Source organism: Tachyglossus aculeatus, chromosome 12 (genome assembly GCF_015852505.1).
Source record: "Tachyglossus aculeatus isolate mTacAcu1 chromosome 12, mTacAcu1.pri, whole genome shotgun sequence".
In the NCBI taxonomy this organism is placed as follows: domain Eukaryota; kingdom Metazoa; phylum Chordata; class Mammalia; order Monotremata; family Tachyglossidae; genus Tachyglossus; species Tachyglossus aculeatus.
The window spans coordinates 43797654-43815808 of NC_052077.1; the positions used below are offsets into that span (position 1 = coordinate 43797654).

The 18155-nt window shown below is 48.5% G+C and overlaps 1 protein-coding gene across 1 annotated transcript in view; it reads right to left on the reverse strand.

Moving 5' to 3' along the window:
- Positions 1–2040: 2040 nt before the first annotated feature.
- CFAP97 (cilia and flagella associated protein 97) overlaps positions 2041–18155 on the reverse strand; it is a 32611-nt gene continuing 16496 nt past the window's right edge. The window contains exons 4-5 of the mRNA XM_038755168.1: positions 5820–5970; positions 2041–2989 (exon numbers count right to left, since the gene is read on the reverse strand). Of these exons, the coding sequence (XP_038611096.1) occupies positions 2553–2989; positions 5820–5970 (588 nt within the window). The 3' untranslated portion in view covers positions 2041–2552. The remainder of the gene's footprint in view (positions 2990–5819; positions 5971–18155) is intronic.

Consider the following 18155-nt stretch of genomic DNA (forward strand, 5'->3'; position numbering starts at 1 on the left):
TACTAAGTGCTGGGGTGGATACGAGCAAATCAGATTGGACACAATCCCCGTCCCACATGGGGTTCACACTTTCAATCCCCATTTTACAGATGAGGTAACTGAGGCCCAGAGAAGCGAAGTGAAATGACCTGTCCAAGGTCACACAGCAGACAAGTGGCAGAGTGGGATTAAAACCCATGAACGTGCTCTATCCACTACGCCATGCTAATTTTCTACAGCCTGAGGACCTGGGCTCTAATCCTGGACCTGCTACTTAGGGTAACCTTGGGCACATCACAACTTCTCTGAGCCTCAGTTACCTCCTGCGTAAAATGAGGATTAAATCTCACTCTCTCCTACTTAGACTGACACACGCCTGTGTAGAACAGGGTCTGTGCCCAATTCTCGGGTATCTTGTATCTACCCCAGTGCTTAGAACAATGCTTGGCCACACAATGGTGTGGCTATTGGCCAGTGTGTGGTGCAGATTGCAGATTCCCACCACGAATGAGACAGAATTCCCAGCCGAGGATGTGGAGTCCCCACCATTGCTCCCCTGACAAGTGAAGGGAGACGCCTGCTCGGGGGTCTGACGGTAGCGTCTTGTCACTTGGACATACCCCACGTCCCTAGCTCCTGACTGTGGGGACACAGTGACCACAGACCTGAGTCTTGGCCAGAGTGGAGCCCCAAGGGGTCTGGGACTCTGGGGAGGAATTATTACTATTATTACTACTATGGTACTCGTTAAGTAATTACAGTGTGCCACGCACTGTTTTTAGATGCTGGGGTAGATACCAGTCAAACTGAGGGAAGAAGAAGAAGAGAGAAGAAGAAAGAAGAAGAAAGAAGAAGAAGAAGAAGAAGAAGAAGAAGAAGAGGAGAAGGAGAAGAAGAAGAAGAAGAAGAAGAAGAAGAAGAAGAAGAAGAAGAAGAAGAAAAGAAGGAGGAGGAGGAGGAGGAGGAGGAGAAGGAGAAGGAGGAGGAGGAGAAGAAGAAGAAGAAGGAGAAGAAGAAGAAGAAGAAGAAGAAGAAGAAGAAGAAGAAGAAGAAGAGGAAGAGGAAGAAGAAGAAGGAAGGAGGAGGAGGAGGGGGAGGGGGAGGAGGAGGAGGGGGAGGGGGAGGGGAGGAGGAGGAGGAGGAGGGGGAGGGGGAGGGGAGGAGGAGGGGGAGGAGGGGGGGAGGAGGAGGAGGAGAAGAAGAAGAAGAAGAAAGAAGATGAAGAAGAAAGAAGAAGAAGAAAAGAAGAAAGAAGAAGGAAGAAGGAAGAAGAAGAAGAAGAAGAAGAAGAAGAAGAAGAAGAAGAAGAAGAAGAAGAAGAAGAAGAAGAAGAAATTGTTAAGTGCTTACTATGTGCCAAGCACTAAGTGCTGGGGTAGATATATAATAATAATAATAATAATGGCATTTATTAAGCACTTACTATGTGCAAAGCACTGTTCTAAGCGCTGGGGAGTTTACAAGGTGATCGGGTTGTCCCACGTCGGGCTCACAGTCTTAATCCCCATTTTACGGATGAGGGAACTGAGGCCCAGAGAAGTTAAGTGACCTGCCCAAAGTCACACAGCTAAGTGGCGGAGGTGGGATTTGAACCCATGACCTCTGACTCCAAAGCCCGGGCTCTTTCCACTGAGCCACGCTTCTTCACCACGATATATGGTCATCAGGTTGTCCCACGTGGGGCTCAGTCTTAAACCCCATCTTACAGATGAGGGAACTGAGGCCCAGAGAAATGAAGTGACTTGCCCAAGGTCACAGAGCAGACATGTGGTGGAGCTGGGATTAGAACCCAGGTCCTTCTGACTCCCAGGGCCCCGCTCTATTTGAGCCACGCTGCTTAGGATGCATTTTCGTCCCCGACAGTGAGTCTTCACTCGGTAGAGATCTGAAAGGGGACAAGGACAAATGCCCCTGGGATCCTCCGAGTGAAGAGTCAAAACCGCCAGCCCCAACTCCGGCCCCTCCGGGTGCTACTGACTGACTTCAGGGGAGGCCTCTGAAACCCCAACAGGACTACAAACCACACTTGAACTTCATCGGCGACAATAAAATAAGGAATTTTATTGATCGGTAAAAACCAATCCTTTAAAGTGCCTTAACCTTAGCATCTACATCCCAACCTATACTTACATACATTCTAAAACGTAGACAAAATAGAGGAAATCAACTTACCGGGTTATCTAATGGCTAGTTTACAGAAATGAAAGACCTGTCGGATCCTAAAAATGGCAATCTATTTATTTACACAGTACGGGGAAGTCCTAGCTCTACTGGGAGAAAATAAGATTTACAGCTACCTTCTTATTTCTGAGGCCATAACTATTATCTCATGGGAAATACTGATCGGAGACAGAACTATACTCGCAAGAGCAAGTTTCGAGCCAAGCTTTCCGAGAAGCGATAAACGGCGGTCCTCTTTCAATAGCTCCACGACACTCTCGCGCATCCTTGTGTGGCGACTTTCAGTGATCTACAAATGCCCTCCTTGGTGAATCGGACGAAGCGGTTGGGAACGCCCCAAGTCCCAAGACATCTTCATGGGCAGACGTCCGGGCGGCGAGGGCCCCCGGGCCTCAGCACCGTCCCAGTGGCTGAATCGGACGCAGGTTTGTCGCCGAGGTGAACGAGGGCCGTGGGCGCACCCGCTGTAACAGTGGTCTTGCTGCAATGGGGGGTTGGGGTGTGTATGTTGCGTTGGGGAACCTGGGGGCAATGGGGGGGCACGGGATCCTGGGCATCTGAGGCACAACAGGGGTCCTGGCTGCAGCGGGGACTTGGGCACTGGGGACCCTGGAGACATTGGGAGCGCTGGGAATCTTTGGGGCGCTGGAAATCCTGGGGGCACTGGGACCCCTGGGAATGCTAGGGATCCTAGGGGCACTGGGACCCCGGGGGCTGTTGGGGCTCCGGGGGCTGCTGGAAACCCGAGGGCTACTGGAAACCCGAAGGCTACTGGAAACCCGGGGGCTGCCAGACACGCTGAGGACTCGGGAATTCCCGGTGGCTTCCCCTGGCAAAAACAGAGAAAGAATGAGAGAAAATTAGGATTCAGAGACCACATTCCCTCTAGACTACTGTAAGCTCGGTGTGGGCAGGGAATGTGTCTACCAACTCCTCTCCGTTGTGTTCATTTTTTCATTCATTCAATCATACTTACTGAGAGCTTACTGTGAGCAGAGCACTGCGCTAAGTGTTTGGGAGCCTGCTTATGTTATGTTTGGACACATTCCCTTCCCACAGCGAGCTTACAGTCTGTACAGGGAGACCCTCCCAAGCACTTAGTCCAGCGCTCTGCACACAGTAAGTGCTCAATAAATATGATTGATTGATTGGCACACTAAGTACCCAATAAATACTTTTGATGAGGGTGATGATCGTTAAATACAGAAACCACCATATTTCCCTCCAACCCTTTAGTTTTAGTTCTAAGTTGGGAATTGAGGGTTGGTTTTCTAAACCCGCTCTGAAACGTTTTGGGTTTGGGATGACCTCTGAGCATTATTTTAGACAGTGGTAAGGAGTTAAGGAGGTTTTAGGGGGCCCTCAGGTTCTTGTCTGGAATCTTTCCAGGCAGGGTAAGGAGCGTGAAAAGGGAGTCGGGAACGAATTGGGTATGACAGGCAAGACACTTCCTGTATCCCCAGTGAGTGGGAAGCAGGCAGACATTCCGGCAGCTCAGCCTCAGCTCTGGTCTCTTGTTGGTGATCCCGGCTATTCCACAGGGAGGATTACCTTCTCTCCTGCGGGCTCCCCGCAGCGGGGCCTGAGTCAGTCCCACTGAAGATATTTATTGATTACTGAGAAGCAGCATGGGCCTACCAGAAAGAGTCCAGGCCTTCAAGGCCCTACTGAGAGCTCACCTCCTCCAGGAGGCCTTCCCAGACTGAGCCCCTTCCTTCCTCTCCCCCTCGTCTCCCTCTCCATCCCCCCATCTTACCTCCTTCCCTTCCCCACAGCACCTGTATATATGTTTGTACATATTTATTACTCTATTTATTTTACTTGTACATATCTATTCTATTTATTTTATTTTGTTAGTATGTTTGGTTTTGTTCTCTGTCTCCCCCTTTTAGACTGTGAACCCACTGTTGGGTAGGGACTGTCTCTCTATGTTGCCAACTTGTACTTCCCAAGCGCTTAGTCCAGTGCTCTGCACACAGTAAGTGCTCAATAAATACGATTGATTGATTGATTGATTGATTAGAGTCAGAGGACCGTGGTTCTAAACCCAGTTCTGCCACTTGCCTGCTGAGAGACCTTGGGCAACTCCTTTGTGCCTTAGTTTCCGCATCTGTAAAATGGGGATTCCGTACCTGTTCGCCTTCTCACTTAGACTGTGAGTCCCATATGGGGCAGGGATTGGGTCCAACCTGATGATCTTGTACTTACCTCCGTGCTTAGTACAGTGTTTGGCACATAATAAGTGCTTAGTGCATGCCATCATTATTACTGAGTGCCCGAGACTCTGGACTAAGCCCAGGACCCTGGCAGGGGAATCTGAGGCCTCAAGGGGAAGCCACCGACCTCAGAGGTAAAAGGCAGGTGGACTCGTCAAGGAATCGAGAAAGCCTTGAAGCTGCCCTTCCCTTTATTGTGGGGTGAAGCCTCGAGTAGCTGGACCACTCCCAGGGAATCTCACCTACTGGCTTGTCTGCCTTAGCCACACTGGCCGTTTCTGGGGGGCGGGGTACGGGTGGTGACATGCGTGTGTGTGTTGTGTTTGTTGGGGGTGGAAATAATAATAATAATGGCATTTGTTAAGCGCTTACTATGTGCCAAGCACTGTTCTAAGCGCTGGGGAGGATATCAGGTGATCAGGTTGTCCCACGTGGGGCTCACAGTCTTAATCCCCGTTTTACAGATAAGGGAACTGAGGCCCAGAGAAGTGAAGTGACTTGCCCAAAAGTCACACAGCTGACAACTGGTGGAGCCGGGATTTGAACCCATGACCTCTGACTCCCAAGCCCGGGCTCTTTCCATTGAGCCACTTGGGTTTGGGGTGGAAACTGAAAAAGACGCCAACTGTAACACCAGAAAGATACACTAGCCTGCCCCGAGCCCTAAGGCTAGTGGAGGAGGAGATTCAAGTTGAATTATGTCAGGGCCATCAGCCTGAGGCACAGATTTTTGTTTTTTCAAATGGTATTTGTTAAGCACTTACTATGTGCCAGGCACTGCTTTAAGCACTGGGGTAGATACTAAGTAATCCAGCTGGACACAGTCCATATCCCACATGGGACTTACAGGTTTAATCCCCATTTCACAGATGAGGTAACTGGGGCACAGAGAAGCGAAGTGACTTCCCCAAGGTCACACGGCAGACAAGCGGCGGAGGGATTAGAACCCAGGTCCTTCTAGTGGCTCTACCCACTAGATCATTCATTCACTCATTCAATCACATTTATTGAGCGTTTACTGTGTGCAGAGCACTGTACTACGTGCTTGGGAAGTAGAAGCTGGCAACATACTGCTTCTAGCCAGGTCAGTCAGTCAGTCGTATTTATTGAGTGCTTACTGTGTGCAGAGCACTATATTAAACACTTGGGAGAGTACAATATAACAATGAAAAGACATACTCCGTGTCTACAGTGAGCTTCCAGTCTAGAGGGGGAGACGAACATTAATGTAAATAAATTACAGATATGTACCTAAGTGCTGTGGGGCTGGGAGAGATGACGAATAAAGGGAAAAAGTCAGGGTGACGCAGAAGTGAGTGAGAGAAGAGGAAAAGAGGACTCATTTAGGGAAGACCTCTTGAAAGAGACGTGCCTTCAAAAAGGCTGTGAGGGCGGGGAGGGTAATTGCCATGTACTCTATGCCAAAGGAGCAAATTGACTTACTGTGAGGGCAGGTCTGGGGCGTCCCGGGTTGCAACCAGCTTGAGGGAGGTGAGATGTTTAAGTAGCCCATCTGCCGGTAGTAGTCATTCAACTGCTCCACTCGTTTCATCCCCGCTGACGGCTTCACCGCTTCAAGCCTCTTCAATAAAGCCTTCGTTAAAGACAACCAACTGACGGTTAGAAACATGAAGCTGAGCCTTCCTAAACCTCCAAACTGTGACTTCCCCAGGCTCCTTTGCCTAAAAGATGGGGAAAGCATTTCTAATCAAGAGCTACGGGGACATAGGAAAGACACAGTCAGCAGATTACAAAATATTTTCAGAAAAATCCAGATCTTCATATCGGGTGCTTTCATTTCTCCAAAGAGCGCCCACCTCGATTTTCTCATTTTGTCCTCGCAACACTTCCAGGAAGCAGGACGAGACAGATATTTTTGTCTCATTTTCCAGAGGAGGAAACTGAAGCCCAGGAAGGTCACACAGCAGGCCGAGGGCTGAGCTGGGACAAGTTCACAGATCTTCTGACTCCCAGCTCTTCCCATTAGGCCACGCTGCCTCTCTTCATTTATTTATTGTTTGTTTTATGGTATTTGTTACACACTTACTATGTGTCAGACACTAAGTGCTGGAATACATGCAAATCAATCAGGTCAGAGTGTCCATGTCCCATCTTGGGTTTACAGTCTAAGAAGGAGGGAGAAGTCTCACTTTAGAATTGGGGAAACTGAGGCCCAGAGAAGTGAAGCGACTTGTCCAAGATCAGGCCTGGGCTCTGCTGCTTCTATATCTTCTATCATATTACCCTGAGGATTAGAGTGCAGTTTGTTGAACTGGATTTTGATTTACTCAGGTTAATTGTTTGCTGATTTAAACAGTGTGGTCATTTTGTAGCATAATTGTTTGCTGATTTAAACAGTGTGGTCATTTTGTAGCAGTTTTCTGCCTCCTCAAGTTGCAAAGTTTTGTAGAGATGAGGGCAAACTGCTGATTAAAGGCACTACTCTAAACTTGTGAATGTGACTATTTCTCTTCACAGCGCAGTCACTCAATTGTATTTATTGAGCGCTTACTGCGTGCAGAGCACTGTACTTGGTGCTTGGGAGACTACAATAAAACAATAAACAGACACATTCCCTGTCCACAATGAGCTTACAGTCTAAAGAGGGAGACAGCCCAGTAAATAAAGGAAATTACAGCTTTGTATGTAAGCGCTGTGGGGCTGGGAGGGGAGATGAATAAAGGGAGGCAGTCAGAGCGACACAGAAGAGAGTGTGAGAAGAGGAAAGGAGGGCTGTGGGTCATGGACTATGTCCAACCTAATTAGCTTGGATCTACGCCAATACTTAAGCGCTTAGCAAACACCAGTTTTTTAAAAAAAGAACTCCCACTCCCTCTTCTTACTCTAACCAGGTCCCCCACCCAACTTACAGGGGGGCAGAAGAACAATGATTACGAGCCAATCAATGGGTCACGTTTTACACTCTTCTATTCTTTGAGTTACTGTACGGCAACAGAAGACCGTTAAATGTCAAACAAATAGGATGTGCATTCACAAAGCACCTTTCAAATTTTCACTTCTGACCGAAAGCCCCAGAGGATTTTCCACCTCTCTGTCAGCTGACACGGCCAGTTGGTGGAGATGAAAAGCTCCCTGGGGGAGAAGAGGTCATCGGGGCTGAGAAGTGCCAACTCACAATCGCCAGGGAGTTTGGCAAACGGATACCTCCCGGCTAAGTGGAAGTCAGAGGACGGGCCGCGGCTAGAAATAGATCTGCCCTTGAAGCGAATTCTTCGGCACGGGGGCGAACCCGTGCTCCAAACGCTCGCCCCAAAGCTAGGTCCTTCGGACCGCTGACTCTTCCCAGACGAACCGTCCGCAGCGACTGAGCCGACGACCGATCTGAGCCGCAGGACTGGAAGTCTTCCGGGCGACTTCCGTGTGGAATGCCAAACCTGGGGCGTTGTCCTTGTGGGACCCTCAGTTCCGATTCACGGATCGTGACTGTGGTTCTTTAGGTTCACCTCTGTGAGAGATGAGTTCCCCGGGCGGGCTGGCCAAAAAGAAAGTGGCCCGTCCGCTGGCTCCAGTCCGACACCCGGGTTAACTGGTCTTCGGAAGAAGCCGAGAGGCAATCTGGAGTGGACGGCTTTCCGACTGGGAAGGGGAACCGAGCCTATCCTTGCCTTTGGAGGGCTGGCAGTTGGGGGGGGGGGGGGGGGGGTTGGATGGAGGGAGAACTTCCATGGATCTTGCTTTGTTCCTTCTGAGTGAAGGTAGGCGGGGGGCGGGGAGGGCAGAAATAATAATAATGATAATGATAAGAATGGCATTTATTAAGCGCTTACTATCTGCAAAGCACTGTTCTAAGCGCCGGGGGGGTTACAAGGTGATCAGATTGTCCCACGGGGGGCTCACAGTCTTAATCCTCATTTTACAGATGAGGTCACTGAGGCCCAGAGAAGTTAAGTGACTTGCCCAAAGTCACACAGCTGACAGTTAACAGGTCGGGACAGTGGATGGGGTTAGGTCAGGACCTGGTGAAGCGGATCATACCAATAATGATGGTATTTGTTAAGTGCTTACTATGTGTCAGGTGCTGTACTAAGTGCTGGGGTGGATACAAGCAAATCAGGTTGGAAACAGTCCCTGTCCCACACGGCCTCAGTCTCAATCCCCATTTTACAGATGAGGTAGCTGAGGCACAGAGAAGTGACTTGCCCAAGGCCACACAGCAATCAATCAATCAACCAATCAATCAATCGTATTTATTGAGCGCTTACTGTGTGCAGAGCACTGTACTAAGCGCTTGGGAAGTACAAGTTGGCAACATATAGAGACAGTCCCTACCCAACAGTGGGCTCACAGTCTAAAAGGGGGGACAGAGAACAAAACCAAACATACTAACAAAATAAAATAAATAGAATAGATATGTACAGGTAAAATAAATAAACAAGTAAACAGAGTAATAAATCTGTACAAACATATATACATCTATACAGGTGCTGTGGGGAAGGGAAGGAGGTAAGATGGGGGGATGGAGAGGGGGACGAGGGGGAGAGGAAGGAAGGGACTCAGACAAGCAGAGGAGCTGGGATTAGAAGCGATGACCTTCTGAGTCTCGCCCATGCTCAATCCACTATGCCATGTTGTTTCTACAAGACGAAACTTGTGGGTGAGACCCTGGTTTGCAATTATTTCCCAGGCCGCGACTGAACAATGTTTGTCGCTTTCGGCCGGTGGTCATTATTTTGGGGTCAATGGTAATTTGTGAAGAATTCACCGGAGGAATGTCATCCTGGGGCAGCCATGTGGCCCATGGCCTGGGATCTCTGGCGAGGCACCGGGACGGAAGGAGGAACTGTTGGCTGATTGTCCCCTTGGCCAGCTGCCCTCACAGTCGCCAACCACTCTCGCCCTAAATGTCGTCCCCCTGGACCCCCACCCTCATCTTTGCCACCGCCCCCCGTCAACCAACCGCGCCGTCAGTGACGTCCTTTTTACCCTTCCTTCCATTAACTGATTGAGTCAGTGACTTTGACGATGGAGGCCCACTTCCAATAACCTCTGCCCTAGCGATGCACGGCATTTCAACCAAATGCCCGAGATTTGGAAAGCAGAGAAAAAGCTGTTTCTGGAGCCTGAGGAGGATGCAAACTCCTGAATGGGCTCACAGGCTGTCGGGGATCATTTTCGAGTTTAGAAAACCTTCTCACTTCTGAACTAAAATCGGTTAGGGAAAAAATAAAATTGGGTGTTAGCCCTGCAGAGAGACCTTCCCTCGACCTCTCGGTTCCCTTCTCCCGTCTCCACTCCAGAGGGGAGATTGGGGCAGACGGCAGGGAACTCGCTCTTGAGCACCTGTTCCTGTTCATTAACATTCTAGCCTCTCCCATTTCACTCTTCCCAGAGTCACATGAACACTGCAAAAAGTCAAGAACATTTGGGAACAAAACATACTCCGCCGCCCGCTTCCTCTTACTCCTCAACTCCGCTGACCTCCTGCTCCCCACTACCCGCCCCAACTCACCAACTTGGACACACACTCTATTTTATCTCTAGTCACTGTTTGACCTCTACCTTCACCCACTCTGAAATCCCTCCATGCGACCATAATCTCTTCACATAATAATAATGGTACTTATTAAGCACGTACTTTGTCAAATACCGTTCTAAGCACTGGGGTAGGTACAAGCTAATCAGGTTGGACAGAGTCCCGGTCCCACGTGGGGCTCACAGTCTTGGTCCCCCATTTTACAGATGAGGTAACTAAGGCATAAAGAAGTTAAACGACTTGCCCAAGGTCACACGGCAGACAAGGGGCTCCTGCCTTTTCTCCCAAACGTCCCCTCCCTGCAAGGCTGCTCTGTAGGTGCTGTGCCGTGCCCCAGGTATGTTTGGGGCACAAGACCCCCTGTGTGCTGTGTGTCCTTGGGCAAGTCACTTCTCTGTGCCTCAGTTACCTCATCCGTAAAATGGGGATGAGCCCCCTTCGAAAAAATAAAAAATAAATGATGGCACTTGTTAAGCGCTTACTATGTGCAAAGCACTGTTCTAAGCGCTGGGGGGATACAAGGTGATCAGGTTGTCCCGCGTGGGGCTCTCAGTCAGCATCCCCATTTTACAGATGAGGTAACTGAGGCTCCGAGGAGCGAAGTGACTTGCCCAAGGTCACACAGCAGACATGTGGCGGAGTCGGAATTCAAACCCATGACCTCTGACTCCAAAGCCCACTGAGCCACGCTGCTTCCTGCTGTGGACAGGGATTGTCTCTCTTTGTGGCTGAACTGTCCTTCCCAAGCGCTTAGTACAGTGCTCTGCACACAGTAAGCGCTCAATAAATACGATCGAATGAACTGAATGAATGAATAGGGATTTAAGACCGTAAGCCCCATGTAGGATATGGAGCTTAGTAAGCGCTTAGTACAGTGCTCTGCACACAGTAAGCGCTCAATAAATACGATTGAATGAATGAATGAATATGGAATGTACCCAACCTGATTAGCTTGTAGTGCTAAAGTACAGTGCCTGGCATTTAGGAAGCGCTTAACAAATACCATTAAAAAAACCCAAAACCCTGCTGAATGGGGGGAAATAAAATGGTCCATCCCATTTTCACAGTTTGCAAGAACCTGATTAGCTTGTAGTGCTAAAGTACAGTGCCTGGCGTTTAGTAAGCGCTTAACAAATACCATTAAAAAAACCCAAAACCCTGCTGAATGGGGGGAAATAAAATGGTCCTTCCCATTTTCACAGTTTGCAAGAACCTGATTAGCTTGTAGTGCTAAAGTACAGTGCCTGGCACTTAGTAAGCGCTTAACAAATACCATTAAAAAAACCCCAAAACCCTACTGAATGTGGGGAAATAAAATGTCCCTTTTTCACAGTTTGCAAGAACCTGATCAGCTTGTAGTGCTAAAGTACAGTGCCTGGCATTTAGTAAGCGCTTAACAAATACCATTAAAAAAACCCAAAACCCTGCTGAATGGGGGGAAATAAAACGGTCCGTCCCATTTTCACAGTTTGCAAGAACCTGATTAGCTTATAGTGCTAAAGTACAGTGCCTGGCATTTAGTAAGCGCTTGACAAATACCATTAAAAAAACCCAAAACCCTGCTGAATGGGGGGAAATAAAATGGTCCGTCCCATTTTCACAGTTTGCAAGAACCTGATTAGCTTGTACTGCTAAAGTACAGTGCCTGGCGTTTAGTAAGCGCTTGACAAATACCATTAAAAAACCCCAAAACCCTGCTGAATGGGGGGAAATAAAATGGTCCGTCCCATTTTCACAGTTTGCAAGAACCTGATTAGCTTGTAGTGCGAAAGTACAGTGCCTGGCATTTAGTAAGCGCTTGACAAATACCATTAAAAAAACCCCAAACCCTGCTGAATGGGGGGAAATAAAATGGTCCCTTCCCATTTTCACAGTTTGCAAGAACAGGAAGGCTCTGGCACCATCTATAGCAGGGATTCTGCACAACGGGAGCGCTTTAATACCGATGGGATTTGTTAAGCACTTACTTTGTGCCAGATACTGTGTTTTCCCGCGTCAAGCTCGAAATGAGGGCTGGAGAGGTCAGGTCTTTGCTCATTTCGGGGGCTCTACGCTCCATCGGACCTCAGGTTATTGTTGCGAGGGGAGTCTCAGTTTGGTCAGAAGGGTGCATCTCCGCGATGCATCGTGGCAGCAGAATTAGGGAACACTCTTCCGACAACTCGCGGCTGTCTGATTGCGCCCAAAATGATGCCAGACCAGAGACGGGGGACGGTGTGTATGTGGGGGGATGGAGGGATGGGGGGAGCGCACTGTTAATACTAACCTAAGGCTTAGGTTTCTGGCCAGCTCTGGCTTCTTAGGATAAATAAGGGTGAAGAAGAAAGGGAGGACAACAATTTTTACCTCCCAGGCTACGGTCAGCGGCAGAAAAAATTCCCCAAGACCCTGATTGCCCCTGTCCCCTCTTTCACTGTGGGACAACCTGATCACCTTGTATTCATTCATTCATTCATTCAATCGTATTTATTGAGCGCTTACTGTGTGCAGGGCACTGGACTAAGCGCTTGGGAAGTACAGGTTGGCAACATAGAGAGATGGTCCTTACCCGACAGTGGGCTCACAGACTAGAAGGGGGGGACGGACAACAAAACAAAACATATTAACCAAATAAAATAAATAGAATATGTACAAGTGAAAGAGAGTAATAAATACGTACAAACACATATATGTATATGCGTATGTATACATATTCATTCATTCATTCCTTCAAAGTCTCTTCCCCCCCCCCCCCCCCTTTCTCCAACCCCCCGGCTCTCAACACTCTCTGCTACTCTCCCATCCTTCCCAGCGGTATCCTCAGAGGAACTCTCCTCCCTCCTCTCAAGTACTACTCCGGCCACCTGTGCTTCTGACCCCATTCCCTCTCATCTTATGAAATCTCTCGCTCCATCCCTTCTCCCCTCCTTAACTTCCATCTTCAACCGCTCACTCTCCACTGGTTCCTTCCCCTCTGCCTTCAAACATGCCCATGTCTCTCCCATCCTAAAAAAACCCTCTCTTGACCCCACCTCACCTTCTAGTTATCGTCCCATATCCCTCCTACCATTCCTTTCCAAACTCCTTGAACGAGTTGTCTACACGCGCTGCCTAGAATTCCTCAACAACAACTCTCTCCTCGATCCCCTCCAGTCTGGCTTCCGTCCCCTTCATTCCACGGAAACTGCGCTCTCAAAGGTCACCAATGACCTCCTGCTTGCCAAATCCAACGGCTCATACTCTGTCCTAATCCTCCTCGACCTCTCAGCTGCCTTTGACACTGTGGACCACCCCCTTCTCCTCAACACGTTATCTGACCTTGGCTTCACTGACTCCGTCCTCTCCTGGTTCTCCTCTTATCTCTCCGGTCGTTCTTTCTCAGTCTCTTTTGCAGGCTCCTCCTCCCCCTCCCATCCTCTTACTGTGGGGGTTCCCCAAGGTTCAGTGCTTGGTCCCCTTCTGTTCTCAATCTACACGCACTCCCTTGGTGACCTCATTCGCTCCCACAGGTTCAACTATCATCTCTACGCTGATGACACCCAGATCTACATCTCTGCCCCTGCTCTCTCCCCCTCCCTCCAGGCTCGCATCTCCTCCTGCCTTCAGGACATCTCCATCTGGATGTCCGCCCGCCACCTAAAGCTCAACATGTCGAAGACTGAACTCCTTGTCTTCCCTCCCAAACCTTGTCCTCTCCCTGACTTTCCCATCTCTGTTGACGGCACTACCATCCTTCCCGTCTCACAAGCCCGCAACCTTGGTGTCATCCTCGACTCCGCTCTCTCATTCACCCCTCACATCCAAGCCGTCACCAAAACCTGCCGGTCTCAGCTCCGCAACATTGCCAAGATCCGCCCTTTCCTCTCCATCCAAACCGCTACCCTGCTAATTCAAGCTCTCATCCTATCCCGTCTGGACTACTGCACTAGCCTTCTCTCTGATCTCCCATCCTCGTGTCTCTCTCCACTTCAATCCATACTTCATGCTGCGGCCCGGATTATCTTTGTCCAGAAACGCTCTGGACATATTACTCCCCTCCTCAAAAACCTCCAATGGCTACCGATCAATCTGCGCATCAAGCAGAAACTCCTCACCCTGGGCTTCAAGGCTGTCCATCACCTCGCCCCCTCCTACCTCACCTCCCTTCTCTCCTTCTACTGCCCAGCCCGCACCCTCCGCTCCTCCACCACTAATCTCCTCACTGTACCTCGCTCTCGCCTGTCCCGCCATCGACCCCCGGCCCACGTCATCCCCCGGGCCTGGAATGCCCTCCCTCTGCCCATCCGCCAAGCTAGCTCTCTTCCTCCCTTCAAGGCCCTGCTGAGAGCTCACCTCCTCCAGGAGGCCTTCCCAGACTGAGCCCCTTCTTTCCTCTCCCCTCGTCCCCCTCTCCATCCCCCCCGTCTTACCTCCTTCCCTTCCCCACAGCACCTGTATATATGTATATATGGTTGTACATATTTATTACTCTATTTATTTATTTATTTATTTATTTTACTTGTACATTTCTATCCTACTTATTTTATTTTGTTGGTATGTTTGGTTCTGTTCTTTGTCTCCCCCTTTTAGACTGTGAGCCCACTGTTGGGTAGGGACTGTCTCTATGTGATGCCAATTTGTACTTCCCAAGCGCTTAGTACAGTGCTCTGCACATAGTAAGCGCTCAATAAATACGATTGATTGATTGATTGATTCAATCGTATTTATTGAGCGCTTACTGTGTGCAGGGCACTGGACTAAGCGCTTGGGAAGTACAGGTTGGCAACATAGAGAGACGGTCCTTACCCGACAGTGGGCTCACAGACTAGAAGGGGGAGACGGACAACAAAACAAAACACATTAACCAAATAAAATGAATAGAATAAATATGTACAAATGAAAGAGTAATAAATACGTACAAACACATATATGTATATGCGTACGTATACATATTCATTCATTCATTCAATCGTATTTATTGAGCGCTTACTGTGTGCAGAGCACTGTACTAAGCGCTTGGGAAGTACAAGTTGGCAACATAGAGAGACGGTCCTTACCCGACAGTGGGCTCACAGACTAGATGGGGGAGACGGACAACAAAACAAAACATATTAACCAAATAAAATAAATAGAATAAATATGTACAAATGAGAGTAATAAATATGTACAAATATATGTATATGCGTATGCATACATATTCATTCTTTCATTCATTCAATCATATTTATTGAGCGCTTCCTGTGTGCAGAGCACTGGACTAAGCGCTTGGGAAGTACAGGTCGGCAACATATAGAGACGGTCCCTACCCAACAGTGGGCTACATATATATATAGCCCACTATATATATAATATATATAATATAATATAATAATATATAGTGCCAGATACTATATTATCCCACTAATATATTATAATATATATACTAATAATATTAGCCCACTAATATTATATATATATATATATTTATATAATCTAATCCCAGCTCCGCCACCGGTCTGCCGTGTGACCCCGGGCAACTCCCTGCTCTCCTATGGGCCTCGGTTCCCTCGTCTGTAAAACGGGGATTTTACAACGGGCCTCAGGCACCGTTCGTAACCTCCCCAGCGCTTAGAACAGTGCTTTGCACATAGTAAGCGCATAATAAATGCCATCATTATTATTTCACTGCCCCTACCCCACCCCTGAAGGACGCAGAGGTACAAAAGACAGAGCACAGCAGAAGCGGCAAAGCCTAGTGGAAAGACCCTGGGCGTCAGAGGACCTGAATTCTAATCCTGGCTCTGCCAGTTGCTTGCTGTATGATCTTGGGCAAGTCACTTCGCTTGGATGTCCTCCTGTCACCTCAAACCCAAACCCTGTCCTCCCCATGACTTTCCCTTCACTATAGATGGCACCACTATCCTTCCTATCTCATCATCATCATCAGCAATCGTATTTATTGAGCGCTTACTGTGTGCAGAGCACTGTACTAAGCGCTTGGGAAGTACAAGTTGGCAACATATAGAGACAGTCCCTACCCAACAGTGGGCTCACAGTCTAAAAGGACTCACAAGCCCGTGACCTTGGAGTTATCCTTGACTCCACTCTCTCATTCACCCCACATATCCAATCTATCACTAAAGCCTGTCAGTCAGACAACATCGCTAAAATCTGCCCTTTCCTCTCCATTCATTCAGTCGTATTTATTGAGTGCTTAGTGTGTGTAGAGCACTGTACTAAGCGCTTATAATGATGGTATTTGTTGAGCGCTTACTATGTGCCAAGCACTGTTCTAAGTGCTGGGGGAATACAAGGGTGATCAGGTTGCCCCATGTGGGGCTCATAATCTTAAACCCCATTTTCCAGACGAGGTCACTGAGGCCCAGAGAAGTGAAGTGACTTGCCCCAAGTCACCCAGCTGACAATTGGCGGAGCCAGGATTGGAACCCATGACCTCTGACTCCAAAGCCCGGGCTCTTTCCACGGAGCCACGCTGCTTCTCAATCACTTATCATCATCATCCATCGTATTTATGGAGCGCTTACTGTGTGCAGAGCACTGTATTAAGTGCTTGGGAAGTACAAGTTGGCAACATATAGAGACGGTCCCTACCCAGCAGTGGGCTCACAGTCTAAAAGGGGGAGACAGAGAACAAAACCAAACATACTAACAAAATAAAATAAATAGAATAAATGCCTTGGATTACTCTATCAACCTCCTTACTGACCTCCCAGCCTCCTGTCTCTTTCCAGTCCAGTCCATACTCCGCTGCCTGGATCACTTTCCTACAGACACCTTCAGTACCTGTTTCTCCTCTCCTCCAGGGGTTTCCCCTCCACTCCTTACCTTCAGCGCTTAGAACACTGCTTTGCACATAGTAAGCGCTTAACAAATGCCATCATTATTATTATCAGCTTTAAAGCACTTAATCACCTTGCCCCGCTCCGACCTCATCTCGCTACTCTCCTACTCCAACCCAGGCGGCATACTTCACTCCTCTAATGCTAACCTTCTCACTGTACCTGGATCTCATCACCGCCAACATCTCGCCCACGTCGTGCTCTGGCCAGAAATGCCCTCACTCCTCGTATCCGACATGCCTGGAATGCCCTCCCTCTGCCCGTCCGCCAAGCTAGCTCTCTTCCTCCCTTCAAGGCCCTACTGAGAGCTCACCTCCTCCAGGAGGCCTTCCCAGATTGAGCCCCTTCCTTCCTCTGCCCCTCGTCCCCCTCTCCATCCCCCCCGCAATCTTACCTCCTTCTCTTCCCCACAGTACCTGTATATATGTTTGTACATATTTGTTACTCTATTTATTCATTTATTTATTTTACTTGCACATATCTATTCTATTTATTTTATTTTGTTAGTATGTTTGGTTTTGTTCTCTGTCTCCCCCTTTTAGACTGTGAGCCCACTGTTGGGTAGGGACTGTCTCTAGATGTTGCCAACTTGGACTCCCCAAGCGCTTAGTACAGTGCTCTGCACACAGTAAGCGCTCAATAAATACGATTGATGATGATGATGATCCGACAGACAATAACTTCCCTCCCCTTCGAAGCCTTATTGAAGGTACTTCACCTCCAAGAGGCTTTCCCCGACTAAGCCTTCCTTTCCTCCCTTCTGCGTCACCCTGACTTGCTCCCTTTATTCATTCCCTCTCTCAGCCCTAGAGCACTTACGTCCTTATCTGTCATTTATTTATTTATATTAATTATATATTAATACGTTATATATTATATTAATATCTGTCTCCCCCTTTGGCCAATAAGCTCGTTGTGGGCAGGCAATGTCTCTTTTAATTGTTATATTGTACTCTCCCAAGTGCTTAGTATGGAGAGGCAGAGAGAAAGAGTGGCTCAGTGGAAAGAGCCCGGGCTTTGGAGTCAGGGGTCATGGGTTCAAATCCCAGCTCCACCAATTGTCAGTGTGTGACTTTGGGCAGGTCACTTCACTTCTCTGGGCCTCAGTTACCTCATTTGTGGGCAGGGAATGTCTCTTTTCATTGTTATATTGTACTCTCCCAAGTGCTTAGTATGGAGAGGCATAGTGAAAGAGTGGCTCAGTGGGAAGAGCCCGGGCTTTGGACTCAGGGATCATGGGTTCAAATCCCAGCTCCATCAATTGTCAGTGTGTGACTTTGGGCAGGTCACTTCACTTCTCTGGGCCTCAGTTACGTCATCTGTAAAATGGGGATTAAGACTGTGAGCCCACTGTTGGGTAGGGACTGTCTCTGTATGTTGCCTATTTGTACTTCCCATGCGCTTAGTACAGTGCTCTGCACATAGTAAGTGCTCAATAAATACGATTGATGACAACCTGATCACCTTGCATCCTCCCCGGCGTTTACA